General features: G+C 47.2%; 1 protein-coding gene across 1 annotated transcript in view; it reads left to right on the top strand.

Moving 5' to 3' along the window:
- LOC139568285 (GTPase IMAP family member 8-like) overlaps positions 1–15,666 on the top strand; it is a 35,555-nt gene that overhangs the window by 8,512 nt on the left and 11,377 nt on the right. Inside the window, exon 4 of the mRNA XM_071390033.1 lies at positions 13,752–14,366. Within this exon, the coding sequence (XP_071246134.1) occupies positions 13,752–14,366 (615 nt within the window). The remainder of the gene's footprint in view (positions 1–13,751; positions 14,367–15,666) is intronic.

Here is a 15,666-nt window from a genome sequence, read left to right as displayed (position 1 = left end):
CCCCGGTGCTGGTGGTATTCCTGAAGGCATGACTGGTGGATTCCCCGGTGCTGGTGGTATTCCTGAAGGCATGACTGGTGGATTCTAGTGCTGGTGGTATGTCTGAAGGCATGACTGGTGGATTCCCCGGTGCTGGTGGTATGCCTGAAGGCATGGCTGGTGGATTCCCCGGTGCTGGTGGCGCCGCTCCTGCAGGCGGTGGATCATCCTGACCAACTATTTAGGAAGCCGACTAAACCATTCCAACGTTTCTGCAACTACCCCCCTAACAAGCAACGTTTGGAATGCTGCTTTGAGTCAATGACTATTATCATTGTGACTCTTATCACAACCTGTGCCAAGTCACTCCAGTTCACACTGAGCATAGTAGTAGTCCATCACAACTTGTCCCCACTGATCTTTGTCTATAGCGTCTAATGAATTCAAGGCAGCAATGTTGTTGAGAGCAGTCCATTGCTAACGTTATATCTTTTTAAAAAGCTGCTCAGTATCTTCACATACTGAGCAACTCACGTTATAGACAGAAGTATGCTACATGGCAGACCAATCCAAACTCATCGCTTGGCATATCCAGCACATCCATTATCTCCACCAATCATGGCTAGCGGGAAGGTTCCTGACTTTTTCCGTGGCTAAACCGACTAGGCTCGTATTTGCAGATGGCATACAAGTTTGTTTTTTAAGGCATTTCTGCCAAACAAGTGGTGAAGTAGTGCCTAGCTTCTTGAATCGGGTCACATATGAACATTCTATCAATAATGAGCTCGAACAGATAAGAGGATTTATCCTGATTCAAAAACCCTCACATATATCCTTATCACAAGGGTTGTGTAAATATAGTAACTCTATCACAGATCACGTTTGGTCCAACAGATCACGTTGGTGTCCGGTACCTAAGCAAATGTTTTTTTACGCTAAACTGACTGTTACACACAAAGAAGTATGATCCGGGTACACAGGCTACGTTGCCACAACTTTTACTGGAAATTACATTACAAACACACCTCGTGATGAGAAGGACGTCATTCCATCAAAACACACCTAGTGATGACAAGGACGTCATTCCATCAAAACACACCTTGTGATGAGAAGGACAGCATTCCATCAAAACACACCTAGTGATGACAAGGACGTCATTACATCAAAACACACCTCGTGATGAGAAGGACGTCATTCCATCAAAACACACCTAGTGATGACAAGGACGTCATTCCATCAAAACACACCTCGTGATGACAAGGACCGTGAGGGAAGTCAGTGCATCATGTTGATGACTGCAGAACAAAGCAGACATTTCATACACCTGTGGTAAGAGACAGGTATCTAAATAGGAAGGACAGTCTGAAACACATCAGCACATGTGGTAAGAGACAGGTATCTGAATAGGAAGGACAGTCTGAAACACATCAGCACATGTGGTAAGAGACAGGTATCTAAATAGGAAGGACAGTCTGAAACACATCAGCACCTGTGGTAAGAGACAGGTATCGAAATAGGAAGGACAGTCTGAAACACATCAGCACATGTGGTAAGAGACAGGTATCTAAATAGAAAGGACAGTCTGAAACACATCAGCACATGTGGTAAGAGACAGGTATCTGAATAGAAAGGACAGTCTGAAACACATCAGCACATGTGGTAAGAGACAGGTATCTAAATAGGAAGGTCAGTCTGAAACACATCAGCACATGTGGTAAGAGACAGGTATCTGAATAGAAAGGACAGTCTGAAACACATCAGCACATGTGGTAAGAGACAGGTATCTAAATAGGAAGGACAGTCTGAAACACATCAGCACATGTGGGATTGTGTCACAAATGGCACCCTATTCCCTTTACAATACTTTTCACCAGGGCCCTAGAGCACTACTTTGACCAGGTCCCTAGTGCACTACTTTGACCAGGGCCCTAGTGCACTATAAAGTTAAAAGGGTGCCATTTGGGACAAACCCCACACGTACCTCCCACAACACAAACCCAATGGGGAAATGTAAGTTCCCTAAATCTCGTATTAAACATCAACACATTATTTAGCATATTTAGAGTTTCTGTAATACACATGATATACAGTGATCTATTTGTGACACTCAAGGTGCAGGTTTATAGTCACTAGACTTGTTATGGTTTGTTCTCATATCTGTTGATATAGTGAATGACACCAGAGCAATAGAACTCAGAGAAGACCAGATAGAACTCAGAGAAGACCAGATAGAACTCAGAGAAGACCATATAGAACTCAGAGAAGACCAGATAGAACTCAGAGAAGACCAGATAGAACTCAGAGAAGAGAGGATAGAACTCAGAGAAGACCAGATAGAACTCAGAGAAGACCAGATAGAACTCAGAGAAGACCAGATAGAACTCAGAGAAGACCAGATAGAACTCAGAGAAGACAAGATAAAACTCAGAGAAGACCAGATAGAACTCAGAGAAGACCAGATAGAACTCAGAGAAGACCATATAGAACTCAGAGAAGACCAGATAGAACTCAGAGAAGACCAGATAGAACTCAGAGAAGAGATAGATCTCAGAGAAGAGATAGAACTCAGAGAAGACCAGATAGAACTCAGAGAAGACCAGATAGAACTCAGAGAAGACCAGATAGAACTCAGAGAAGACCAGATAGAACTCAGAGAAGACCAGATAGAACTCAGAGAAGACCAGATAGAACTCAGAGAAGACCAGATAGAACTCAGAGAAGAGATAGATCTCAGAGAAGAGATAGAACTCAGAGAAGACCAGATAGAACTCAGAGAAGACCAGATAGAACTCAGAGAAGACCAGATAGAACTCAGAGAAGACCAGATAGAACTCAGAGAAGACCAGATAGAACTCAGAGAAGACCAGATAGAAGACCAGCTTCTGTGCTGGATGGTGTCTCCCTGTTGTAACTTGTATTAAACCAGATACAAATTTGAGCTGATATCTGCAGTGTTTATAGTAAATGACACCAGAGTAAGTTACTGAAAGTATAAGTTCAGGAACCGAGGACACTGATTATTCACTATGTCAGGTCTAAATATATGTGTCATGACAGTGTTATGACCATATTATGACAGGTTATGACAAGTTATGTCAGTTGTTAAGACATATTATGACATGGTTATGACCGTAGTGTTACCATTTTAAGTGTTTCTAAAATCCTCTATGTGAAAAATGAATGGTGGAAAAATGATTGGAACCATTTTCCTGTTTGACAGCGGTGTTTTATGGGTATTATGACTCATACTGTGGTAATCTATGGAGTTGGAAAGAGCAGAAACAGATCTGGGACCAGGTTAGGCAACTATAAAGTTACAGTATACAGTTACATTTCAAAATGCAGTTTTATTTGTTATTTAATTTTTAACCAATTTTTTCCCAGTAGAGTTCTATGTATCCAACACATTTCATTTTATCCAAAGATGTGGCCTATCTTATGATTCTGGCAAGCAGCCAAGGTTGAACAGCGATACCCAATCAAAATTCAGATTTTGCCTATCCTGAGTAGAATAATGTTTGCCTAGCAACATTCTCTCATTGGCTAGAATTGAGTACGTGCTGGGAAAATGAAACTTAACAGAATGTAAGCTGCAGCACAATGGTATTGTAAGGTGCAGCACTTTAGTATTGCATGAGTTTTAGACCATTCCATTGGTCCCTAAGGTAAATCTCCACCCACCTGAGGCACATGGCTCTGTAAAACCAGCAGGACCACTGCTTCAGCTCTCTGTGACAACAGCAGACAACAATATACAGATCTGTGCAACCACAGTAAAAGTGAGTATTCAACTTAACTACCTTACTAATTAAATGTTGTACAACAATCTACTTAAAGTATTTGAATAACTGTAGCACAATATTAAGTAGACATTTTATTGATAACAGGTCTGTTAATATTTGTGTAAATAATCATGTGATTACAGTATGTTTGTATTTATACACGTTTTAATATTGTAGAACAGTGAAAGGAGAACCATGGTTAGACTTTTACCTGAAACATTTACCGTGTTTAGTGCAGAGATAGTGCAGTATACTGTACCTTGTTTAGTGCAGAGATAGTGCAGTATACTGTACCTTGTTTAGTGCAGAGATAGTGCAGTATACTGTACCTTGTTTAGTGCAGAGATAGTGCAGTATACTGTACCTTGTTTAGTGCAGAGATAGTGCAGTATACTGTACCTTGTTTAGTGGAGAGATTGTGCAGTATACTGTATCTTGTTTAGTGCAGAGATAGTGCAGTATACTGTACCTTGTTTAGTACAGAGATAGTGCAGTATACTGTACCTTGTTTAGTGTAGAGATAGTGCAGTATACTGTACCTTGTTTAGTGCAGAGATAGTGCAGTATACTGTATCTTGTTCAAGGGGGTCGATCTTGGGTCAACAGCCATCTTATAGCAGGTTGTTGCTGTGAGGGACACACCTGCAGGTTTTTGTCAATACTGAATAAGGTCGCGTTCCACTGCTTAGACGTTGCATGCGTCAACCATTGGTTGACTGACAGATTGCTGAAACACATGATGTGGTTAGCTGATATGTAAAATACCTATCCAGGTGTTGTAAGATCTGGTGTCAGCAACGTCTGAGCAGAGGAACAGAGGAACACGTACTTTGTGTTCAGACACCTCCTGATTTACACATTAACTTCTAGTTCCTCCCAAACCCGGATCCGGGAGCACCCCCCACCAGTAAAAAAGCTGACTAGCATAGCCTAGCATAGCGTCACAAGTAAATACTAGCATCTAAATATCATTAAATCACAAGTCCAAGACACCAGATGAAAGATACACTTCTTGTGAATCCAGCAATCATTTCTGATTTTTAAAATGTTTTACAGGGAAGACACAATATGTAAATCTATTAGCTAACCACGTTAGCAAAAGACACCATTTTTCTTAGTCCACCATTTTTTCTCTCCTGTCACGCCCTGGCCTTAATATTCTTTGTTTTCTTTATTATTTTAGTTAGGTCAGGGTGTGACATGGGGAATGTTTATGTTTTGTTGGTGTTGGGTGTTTATATGGTAAAGGGGTTATGGGGTGTAGGATATGGTTTTGTGTTGAGTGTAGATGTCTAGCGTTGTCTATGTAAAACGTTTGTAGCCTGTATGTATGTATGTGCACAACGTTTGTAGCTTCACGGTCGTTTTGTTGTTTTGTTAAAGTGTTTTTGTGTCGTGTTCATCTTCGGGTTGTTAAATAAAAGAAGATGGCTTATTTTCCAACTGCTGCATTTTGGTCTGTCAATCCGCCACACGATCATGACAGAATTACCCACCATAGGACCAAGCGGCATGACCAGCGGCAACAGGAGCAATACAAGGATTTATGGACATGGGAGGAAATTTTAGACCGGGAGGTACCAGGAGAATATAACCGCCCCAAAGCTGAGCTGGAGGCAGCGAAAGCAGAGAGGCGGCGATATGAGGAGCTAGCTCGGAGGCAGGAAAAGGAACCTACAAAGGATCTGGGTTACACTACGTGGGAGGAGATCGACAGGTGGGCGATCAACCCAGGGAGAGTGCCGGAGCCCGCCTGGGATTCTCTGGCGCAGTGCGAGGAGGGATACCGGCGAATGGAGGCAGCACGACGAAGCGGTAGGAAGCCTGTGGGAAAACCCAAAAAATTTCTTTGGGGGGGGCTTAAAGGGAGAGTGGCGAAGTCAGGTAGGAAACCTGCGCCTACTCCCTGTAATTACCGTGGAGAGCGAGAGTACGGGCAGACACCGTGTTACGCAGTAGAGCGCACGGTGTCTCCTGTACGTGTGCATAGCCCGGTGCGGGTTATTCCACCTCCCCGCACTGGCAGGGCTAGATTGAGTATTGAGCCGGATGTCATGAAGCCGGCCCTACATATCTGGCCACCAGTGCGTCTCCTCGGGCCGGTTTACATGGCACCAGCCTTACGCATGGTGTCCCCGGTTCGCCTACATAGCCCGGTGCGGGTTATTCCACCTCCCCGCACTGGTCGGGCAACGGGGAGCATTCAACCAGGTAAGGTTGGTCAGGCTCAATGCTCAAGGGAGCCAATACGCCTGCACGGTCCGGTATTTCCGGCGCCACCTCCCCGCCCCAGTTCAGTGCCACCAGTGCCTACACCACGTAACAGGCTTCCAGTGTGTCTCCAGAGCCCTGTTCCTCCTCCACGCACTCGTCCTATGGTGCGTGTCTCCAGCCCGGTATCACCAATTCCGGCACCACGCACTAAGCCTCTTGTGCGTCTCCAGAGTCCTGTGCATCCTGTTGCTGCTCCCCGCATTAGCCCTGAGATGCGTGTCCCCAGTCCGGTACCACCAGTTCCGGCCCCACGCACTAGGCCTAATGTGCGTCCCCAGGGTCCAGTATGCCCTGTTCCTGCTCCCCGCACTAGCCCTGAGATGCGTGTCCCCAGCCCGGTGCCACCAGTCCTGGCACCACGCACCAGGCCTACAGTGCGCCTCAGCCGGCAGGAGTCTGCCGTCTGCACAGCGATGACTGAACTGCTCGTCTCCCCAGCGCCATCTGAGCCATCCGTCTCCCCAGCGCAATCTGAGCCATCCGTCTCCCCAGCGCCATCTGAGCCATCCGTCTGCGATGAGCCTGCAAAGCCGCCCGTCTGCCATGAGCCTGCAAAGCCGCCCGTCTGCCATGAGCCCACTGAGCCGTCCGCCAGACAGGAGCCGCTAGAGCCGCCAGCCAGACAGGAGCCGCTAGAGCCGTCCGTCAGACAGGATCTGCCAGAGCCGCCAACCAGACAGGATCTGCCAGAGCCGCCAACCAGACAGGATCTGCCAGAGCCGCCAACCAGACAGGAGCAGCCAGATCAGTCAGCCAGCCATGAGCAGCCAGATCCGTCAGCTAGCCATGAGCAGCCAGATCCGTCAGCTAGCCATGAGCAGCCAGATCCGTCAGCTAGCCATGAGCAGCCAGATCCGTCAGCCAGCCATGAGCAGCCAGATCCGTCAGCTAGCCATGAGCAGCCAGATCCGTCAGCTAGCCATGAGCAGCCAGATCCGTCAGCTAGCCATGAGCAGCCAGATCCGTCAGCTAGCCATGAGCAGCCAGATCCGTCAGCTAGCCATGAGCAGCCAGATCCGTCAGCTAGCCATGAGCAGCCAGATCCGTCAGCTAGCCATGAGCAGCCAGATCCGTCAGCCAGCCATGGGTCATCCCTCAGTCCGGAGCTGCAGTCCCTCAGTCCGGAGCTGCAGTCCCTCAGTCCGGAGCTGCCATTCTTCAGTCCGGAGCTGCCCCTTATCCTGGTGCTGCCCCTTACCCTGGTGCTGCCCCTTACCCTGGTACTGCCCCTTACCCTGGTACTGACCCTGGTACTGCCTCTTACCCTGGTACTGCCCCTTACCCTGGTACTGCCCCTTAGTCCGGAGCTGCCCCTTAGTCCAGAACTGCCCCTTAATGCAATGGGGTTAATGTGGAGAGGGGTCATTTTGAAGAAGCTAAGGAGGTGGTTAGGGACTGTGGTGAAGTGGGGACCACGACCAGAGCCGGAGCCGCCACCGTGGAGGGAAGCCCACCCAGACCCTCCCCTAGACTGTGTATGGTGCGCCCGGAGTTTGCGCCTCAAGGGGGGGGTTATGTCACGCCCTGGCCTTAATATTCTTTGTTTTCTTTATTATTTTAGTTAGGTCAGGGTGTGACATGGGGAATGTTTATGTTTTGTTGGTGTTGGGTGTTTATATGGTAAAGGGGTTATGGGGTGTAGGATATGGTTTTGTGTTGAGTGTAGATGTCTAGCGTTGTCTATGTAAAACGTTTGTAGCCTGTATGTATGTATGTGCACAACGTTTGTAGCTTCACGGTCGTTTTGTTGTTTTGTTAAAGTGTTTTTGTGTCGTGTTCATCTTCGGGTTGTTAAATAAAAGAAGATGGCTTATTTTCCAACTGCTGCATTTTGGTCTGTCAATCCGCCACACGATCATGACATCTCCACCAGTAGCTATCACCAATTCGACCAAATAAAGATATTGATAGCCACTAACCAAGAAAAAACCTCATCAGATGACAGTCTGATAACATATTTATTGTACAGCATAGGTTTTGTTAGAAAAATGTGCATATTTCAGGTATAAATCATAGTTTGCCATTGCAGCCACCATCACAAATCTCACCAAAGCGACTAGAATTACTACAGAGAGCAACGTGTATTACCAATTTACTCATCATAAAACATTTCTTAAAAATACACAGCGTACAGCAGATGAAAGACACAGATCTTGTGAATTCAGACAATATTTCAGATTTTCTAAGTGTTTTACAGCGAAAACACAATAAATCGTTATATTAGCATACCACATGTGCAAACATTACCCCAGCATTGATTCAAGGCAAAAAGAGCGATTACGTTATCACCACCAAAGTATATTAATTTTTTCACTAACCTTCTCAGAATTCTTCAGATGACACTCCTGTAACATCATATTACAACATACATATAGAGTTTGTTTGAAAATGTGCATATTTAGCCACAAAAATCGTGGTTATACAATGAGAAAAGTAGCCAAACTGGCAAGAAAAATGTCGTGCGCCATCTTGAATAGTCACCTAGTCTAATCGATAAATAATCGTAAACTTGACTAAAAAATACAGGGTGGACAGCAATTGAAAGACAAATTAGTTCTTAATGCAATCGCTGAATTACATGTTTAAAATTATCCTTACTGTGCAATACAGGGTGCGCCAAAGCGAAGCTACCCCCAAAAAAATGGCGGATAATGCATTTAACATTTTTCAACAGAACAACGATTTATCAGCATAAATAGTTCTTACTATTAGCTGAACTTCCATCAGAATCTTGGGCAAGGTGTCCTTTCTCCGGTCTAATCGTCTTTTGGTCGAAAGATGTCCTCTTGTCATGTCGAAATGGCCATTAACGTTCGGCATGTACAGGAAAAGTGTCCAACTCTTCAAAGTGCGTCACAAAGAAATACCTGAAAATCGCAATAAACTGACATAAATTGCTATAAGTCGGTTTAAATTAACTACCTTATGATGTCTTTAACACCTATAACAAGTAAAAACATGACCGGAGATATATTACTGGCTAAACCAAAGCTTGGAAGGAGGCCAGTCCGACGTCCATCGTGCGTCAAGCGCAGGGAAGAAAAGAAAGGTACTTCCGCCCTTTGGTCTTTTATAAAGTCCCAGATTGCACAATCGACTCCATTCAAATTGTCACCACTTACTGACATCTAGAGGAAGGCGTAGGCAGTATTTGTAGCCCCATAGCATTCACAGGGACTTAAAAACTGACCTGGGAACAGAGGCCAAGATTTCTGAAATCTCACTCCCTGGCAGGAAAAGTGCTGTAGAATGAGTTTTGTTTCACTCAGAGACATAATTCCAACGGTTTTAGAAACTAGAGAGTGTTTTCTATCCAATAATAATAATAATATGCATATTGTACGAGCAAGAATTGAGTACTAGGCAGTTTAATTTGGAAAAGTCATGAAAAAAATAGTGCTAACAGCTCCCCCTATTGACAAAAGGTTTTAAGTACTGGTTTCAGTTATACTGATTCCACTTAATTATTGTTTGAACTTTTCCTGTCTGTCTACACAGTAGCTGTGCTGTTTGATGGTAATGGGACACAACCTCTAACTGGTTTATCTGGTCTTAACAGCAGCAGCCAGGCAACGGTAGAATAATAACCATGTTTAGAATGTCATTTGATATGCATGTGGGTACATTATGTATGCCCTATCTTAGGGAATGTACTGGGTTTTACAACAGAAGTACCGCATATCATTACTCTTTTTATAGTTTGTAGTTTTATAGTTTTCATCAATTGAAAGTCAAATAGCTGAGTGTCACGATCGTGTGGGGGATTGACGGACCAAAACGCAGCAGTTGGAAAATAAGCCATCTTCTTTTATTTAAGAAGAAGGAGAACAAAACAAAAACACTTAAACACTAAACAAAACAAGAAAACGACCGTGAAGCTACAAACGTTGTGCACATACATACAGGCTACAAACGTTCTACATAGACAATTACTCACCACCAATGAGAGCCTATGGCTACCCTAAATAAGGCTCCCAATCAGAGACAACCGAAATCAGCTGTCTCTAATTGGGAACTCATTCAGGTAACCATAGACTCTCCTAGATAACTAAACATACATAGACAACGCTAGACATCTGAACTCAACACAAACCCATATACTACACCCCATAACCCCTTTACCATAGAAACACCCAAAACATAAACATTCCCCATGTCACACCCTGACCTAACTAAAATAATAAAGAAAACAAAGAATACTAAGGCCAGGGCGTGACATAACCCCCCCCTTGAGGCGCGAACTCCGGGCGCACCATTACACAGTCTAGGGGAGGGTCTGGGTGGGCTTCCATCCACGGTGGCGGCTCCAGCTCTGGTTGTGGTCCCCACGTCACCACAGTACCTAACCACCTCCTAGGCTTCCTCCAAACGACCCCCCTCCACATTAACCCCATTGCATGAAGGGGCAGTTCCGGACTAAGGGGCAGTACCAGGGTAAGGGGCAGTACCAGGGTCAGGGGCAGTACCAGGGTCAGGGGCAGTACCAGGGTCAGGGGCAGTACCAGGGTCAGGGGCAGTACCAGGGTAAGGGGCAGCACCAGGGTAAGGGGCAGCACCAGGGTAAGGGGCAGCACCAGGATAAGGGGCAGCTCCGGACTGAGGAATGGCAGCTCCGGACTGAGGAATGGCAGCTCCGGACTGAGGGACTGCAGCTCCGGACTGAGGGACTGCAGCTCCGGACTGAGGGACTGCAGCTCCGGACTGAGGGACGGCCCATGGCTGGCTGACAGATCTGGCTGCTCATGGCTGGCTAACGGATCTGGCTGCTCATGGCTGGCTGACGGATCTGGCTGCTCATGGCTAGCTGACGGATCTGGCTGCTCATGGCTAGCTGACGGATCTGGCTGCTCATGGCTAGCTGACGGATCTGGCTGCTCATGGCTAGCTGACGGATCTGGCTGCTCATGGCTAGCTGACGGATCTGGCTGCTCATGGCTAGCTGACGGATCTGGCTGCTCATGGCTAGCTGACGGATCTGGCTGCTCATGGCTAGCTGACGGATCTGGCTGCTCATGGCTAGCTGACGGATCTGGCTGCTCATGGCTGGCTGACGGATCTGGCTGCTCATGGCTAGCTGACGGATCTGGCTGCTCATGGCTGGCTGACGGATCTGGCTGCTCATGGCTGGCTGACGGATCTGGCTGCTCATGGCTGGCTGACGGATCTGGCTGCTCATGGCTGGCTGACGGATCTGGCTGCTCATGGCTGGCTGACGGATCTGGCTGCTCATGGCTGGCTGACGGATCTGGCTGCTCATGGCTGGCTGACTGATCTGGCTGCTCCTGTCTGATTAGCGGCTCTGGCAGATCCTGTCTGGTTGGCGGCTCTGGCAGATCCTGTCTGGTTGGCGGCTCTGGCAGATCCTGTCTGACGGACGGCTCTAGCGGCTCCTGTCTGGCTGGCGGCTCTAGCGGCTCCTGTCTGGCTGGCGGCTCAGTGGGCTCATGGCAGACGGGCGGCTTTGCAGGCTCATGGCAGACGGGCGGCTTTGCAGGCTCATGGCAGACGGGCGGCTTTGCAGGCTCATGGCAGACGGGCGGCTTTGCAGGCTCATGGCAGACGGATGGCTCAGATGGCGCTGGGGAGACGGATGGCTCAGATGGCGCTGGGGAGACGGATGGCTCAGATGGCGCTTGGCAGACGGGCGGCTCAGATGGCGCTTGGCAGACGGGCGGCTCAGATGGCGCTTGGCAGACGGGCGGCTCAGATGGCGCTTGGCAGACGGGCGGCTCAGATGGCGCTTGGCAGACGGGCGGCTCAGATGGCGCTTGGCAGACGGGCAGTTCAGTCATCGCTGTGCAGACGGGCAGTTCAGTCATCGCTGTGCAGACGGCAGACTCCTGCCGGCTGAGGCGCACTGTAGGCCTGGTGCGTGGTGCCGGGACTGGTGGCACCGGGCTGGGGACACGCATCTCAGGGCTAGTGCGGGGAGCAGCAACAGGACGCACAGGACTCTGGGGACACACAGGAGGCTTGGTGCGTGGTTTAGACACTGGTGGTAAAGGGCTGGAGACACGCACCATATAGCTAGTGCGTGGAGGAGGCACTGGTGGTACTGGGTTGGGGCGGGGAGGTGGCGCCGGAAATACCGGACCGTGCAGGCGTACTGGCTCCCTTGAACGCCGAGCCTGCCCAACCTTACCTGGTTGTATGCTCCCCGTCGCCTGACCAGTGCGGGGAGGTGGAATAACCCGCACCGGCCTATGTAGGCGAACCGGGAACACCATGCGTAAGGCTGGTGCCATGTACGCCGGCCCGAGGAGACGCACTGGTGACCAGATGCGTTGGGCCGGCTTCATGACATACGGCTCAACGCTCAGTCTAGCCCGGCCGATACGTGGAGCTGAAATGTACCGAACCGGGCTATGCACGCGTACAGGAGACACCGTGCGCTCTACTGCGTAACACGGTGTCTGCCCGTACTCCCGCTCTCCACGGTAAGTACAGGGAGTAGGCGCAGGTTTCCTACCTGACTTCGCCACACTCCCTTTAAGGCCCCCCCCAAGAAATTTTTGGGTTGTACTCACGGGTTTCCAGCCTTGTCTCCGTGCTGCCTCCTCATATCGCCTCCTCTCGGCTTTAGCTGCCTCCAGCTCTTCACGAGGAAGGCGATATTCTCCCGGTTGAGCCCACGGCCCCTTACCATCCAGTATCTCCTCCCATGTCCATGAATCTTGTGTAGGTAAGTCCTGTTGCCGCCTTCCATGCCGCTTGGTCCTATGGTGAGTAATTCTGTCACGATCGTGTGGGGGATTGACGGACCAAAACGCAGCAGTTGGAAAATAAGCCATCTTCTTTTATTTAAGAAGAAGGAGAACAAAACAAAAACACTTAAACACTAAACAAAACAAGAAAACGACCGTGAAGCTACAACCGTTGTGCACATACATACAGGCTACAAACGTTCTACATAGACAATTACTCACCACCAATGAGAGCCTATGGCTACCCTAAATAAGGCTCCCAATCAGAGACAACCGAAATCAGCTGTCTCTAATTGGGAACTCATTCAGGTAACCATAGACTCTCCTAGATAACTAAACATACATAGACAACGCTAGACATCTGAACTCAACACAAACCCATATACTACACCCCATAACCCCTTTACCATAGAAACACCCAAAACCAACAAAACATAAACATTCCCCATGTCACACCCTGACCTAACTAAAATAATAAAGAAAACAAAGAATACTAAGGCCAGGGCGTGACACTGAGACAAAAATATAATTTTGTTTATTCTCATCTGTAAACATTGGAACTCTGCCAAACACTCCCAGATGAGTCACTGAAGAAATGTGGACTTTGTATTTTGTAATGAGGTCATCGTCTGTTTCCATGTGTTTGATTGGCTGCAGTAGTAGAGATGGAACAAGGGACAGGAGGGACTCTGAAGATTATGTTCCTGTTGACACTCTGTCTGCAAGACTTCACTGGTCAATGCCAAGGTACACACACACACACACACACACACACACACACACACACACCACACACACACCACACACACACCACACACACACACACACACACACACACACACACACACACACACACACACACACACACACACACACACACACACACACACACACACACACACACACACACACACACACACACACACACACACAGTTTTCAGAAGCCTTTTATCAAGACACTATCAACTCAAGCACTTCTTGTCTGTTTCCAGTTTCAGGGCAGCTCTCTGACCTGAGGATAGTTCTGGTAGGGAAGACTGGATCAGGGAAGAGTGCAACAGGAAACACCATCCTGGGGAGGGAGGGGTTTAAAGAAGACTCCTCCCCTGAGTCTGTTACCTCACACTGTATGAAGCAGAGTGGAATGGTGGCTGGAAAGAAGATTCATGTGATTGACACACCAGGACTCTTTGACACAAAATTGACTGATACGGAAATGAAAAGTGAAATAGAAAAGGCCATCTATATGTCAGTCCCAGGACCCCATGTGTTCCTGCTGGTGATCAGACTGGGGGTAAGGTTCACAGAGGAGGAGCAGAACACTGTTAAGTGGATCCAGGATAACTTTGGAGAAGAAGCCTCAATGTACACCATCTTGCTGTTCACACATGGAGATCAACTGAAGGGAAAATCAGTGGAGGAGTTTCTGGCTGAGAGCAAAGAGTTACGGAAACTCATCAATATCTGTGGGGGCAGATATCACTCCCTCATCAATGACAAGAGAAAACACAACACTCAGGTCCCAGAGCTGCTGAAGAAAATAGATGAGATGGTGAAGAAGAATGGAGGAAAACACTACACCAATGAGATGTACCAGGAGGCCCAGAGGAAGATCGAAGAAGAGGAGGAGAGGAAGAGACAGGAAAAGGATAAGAGAGAGAAAGAGAGGCAACAGAAGGAGAGAGAAAGGATCAAAAGAGAATAAATATTGTCTCGATGCAAGATATCAGCGTTGGTCAGTTCGGCCGTATTGGGGTGGGGATACAAATTCTCCTCTCCATTGTGGTTAGCAGCAGGGTCTGTATCAGCCATTTTTGAAGGTTATCAATGCATGGACGCCTATTTCAATTGGGGTGGTTCTGACTCAAAAGAGCACGAGGAATAGAACTTCACCATCTCAGATTGTTCTGAAGTTAAGATTAGTTTTCAAGCTATTTTTGGGGGGGGGTGGAAATATAATTTGATCACTGAGAAATTAAGCTAATTGACTGCACACAAATTGGCTATTTTAATTGATAAGATATTCAATAAATATACACTATATATACAAAAGTATGTGGACACGCCTTCAAATTAGTGGTTTCGGCTATTTCAGCCACACCCGTTGCTGACAGATTTATAAAATTGAGCACACAGCCATGCAATCTCTATAGACAAATATTGGCAGTAGAATGGCCTTACTGAAGAGCTCAGTGACTTTCAACATGGCACCGTCATAGGATGACACCTTTCCAACAAGTCAGTTCTTGAAATTTCGGCCCTGCTTGAGCTTCCCTGGTCAACTGTAAGTGCTGTTATTGTGAAGTAGAAACGTCTAGGAGCAACAACAGCTGAGCCGCGTCTCTGTCCTCGGTTGCTCATCTCTGTCCGTCTCTGTCCTCGGTTGCTCGTCTCATTACCGAGTTCCAAACGGCCTCTGGAAGCAACGTCAGCACAGGAGCTGTTCGTCGGGAACTTCATGAAATAGGTTTCCATGGCCGAGCATCCGTACACAAGCCTAACATCACCATACGCAAAGCGTCGGCTGGAGTGGTGTAAAGCTCGCCGACATTGGACTCTGGAGCAGTGGAAACACGTTCTCTGGAGTGTTTAATCAAGCTTCACCATCTGGTAGTCCGACAGATGAATCTGGGTTTGGCGGATGCCAGGAGAACACTACCTGCCCACATTCTGTTTGAATTTTGTTTGTTTCCATTCCTGTCATAACATTCTTTATCTGACCTGGACTTTACTTGCATAAAAATGTTGGATGTGAAATGGAAGGAATTCGCGTCTCGACATCAACAAAGTTACAGTAACCTATAATCACAAAACATTAAAAATATTCATATAATGTGTAATAGTACAGTATAAACACCATTAATCATATAAACTTTATAAGTCTAAAAACACTATTATTTACATCTGCCAAGAGAAACAGAGATTCG

This window comes from Salvelinus alpinus, chromosome 2 (assembly GCF_045679555.1).
Source record: "Salvelinus alpinus chromosome 2, SLU_Salpinus.1, whole genome shotgun sequence".
Lineage (NCBI taxonomy): Eukaryota > Metazoa > Chordata > Actinopteri > Salmoniformes > Salmonidae > Salvelinus > Salvelinus alpinus.
The sequence above is the reverse complement of the archived record's forward strand: the minus strand, read 5'-3'. Positions and strand labels throughout refer to the sequence as shown.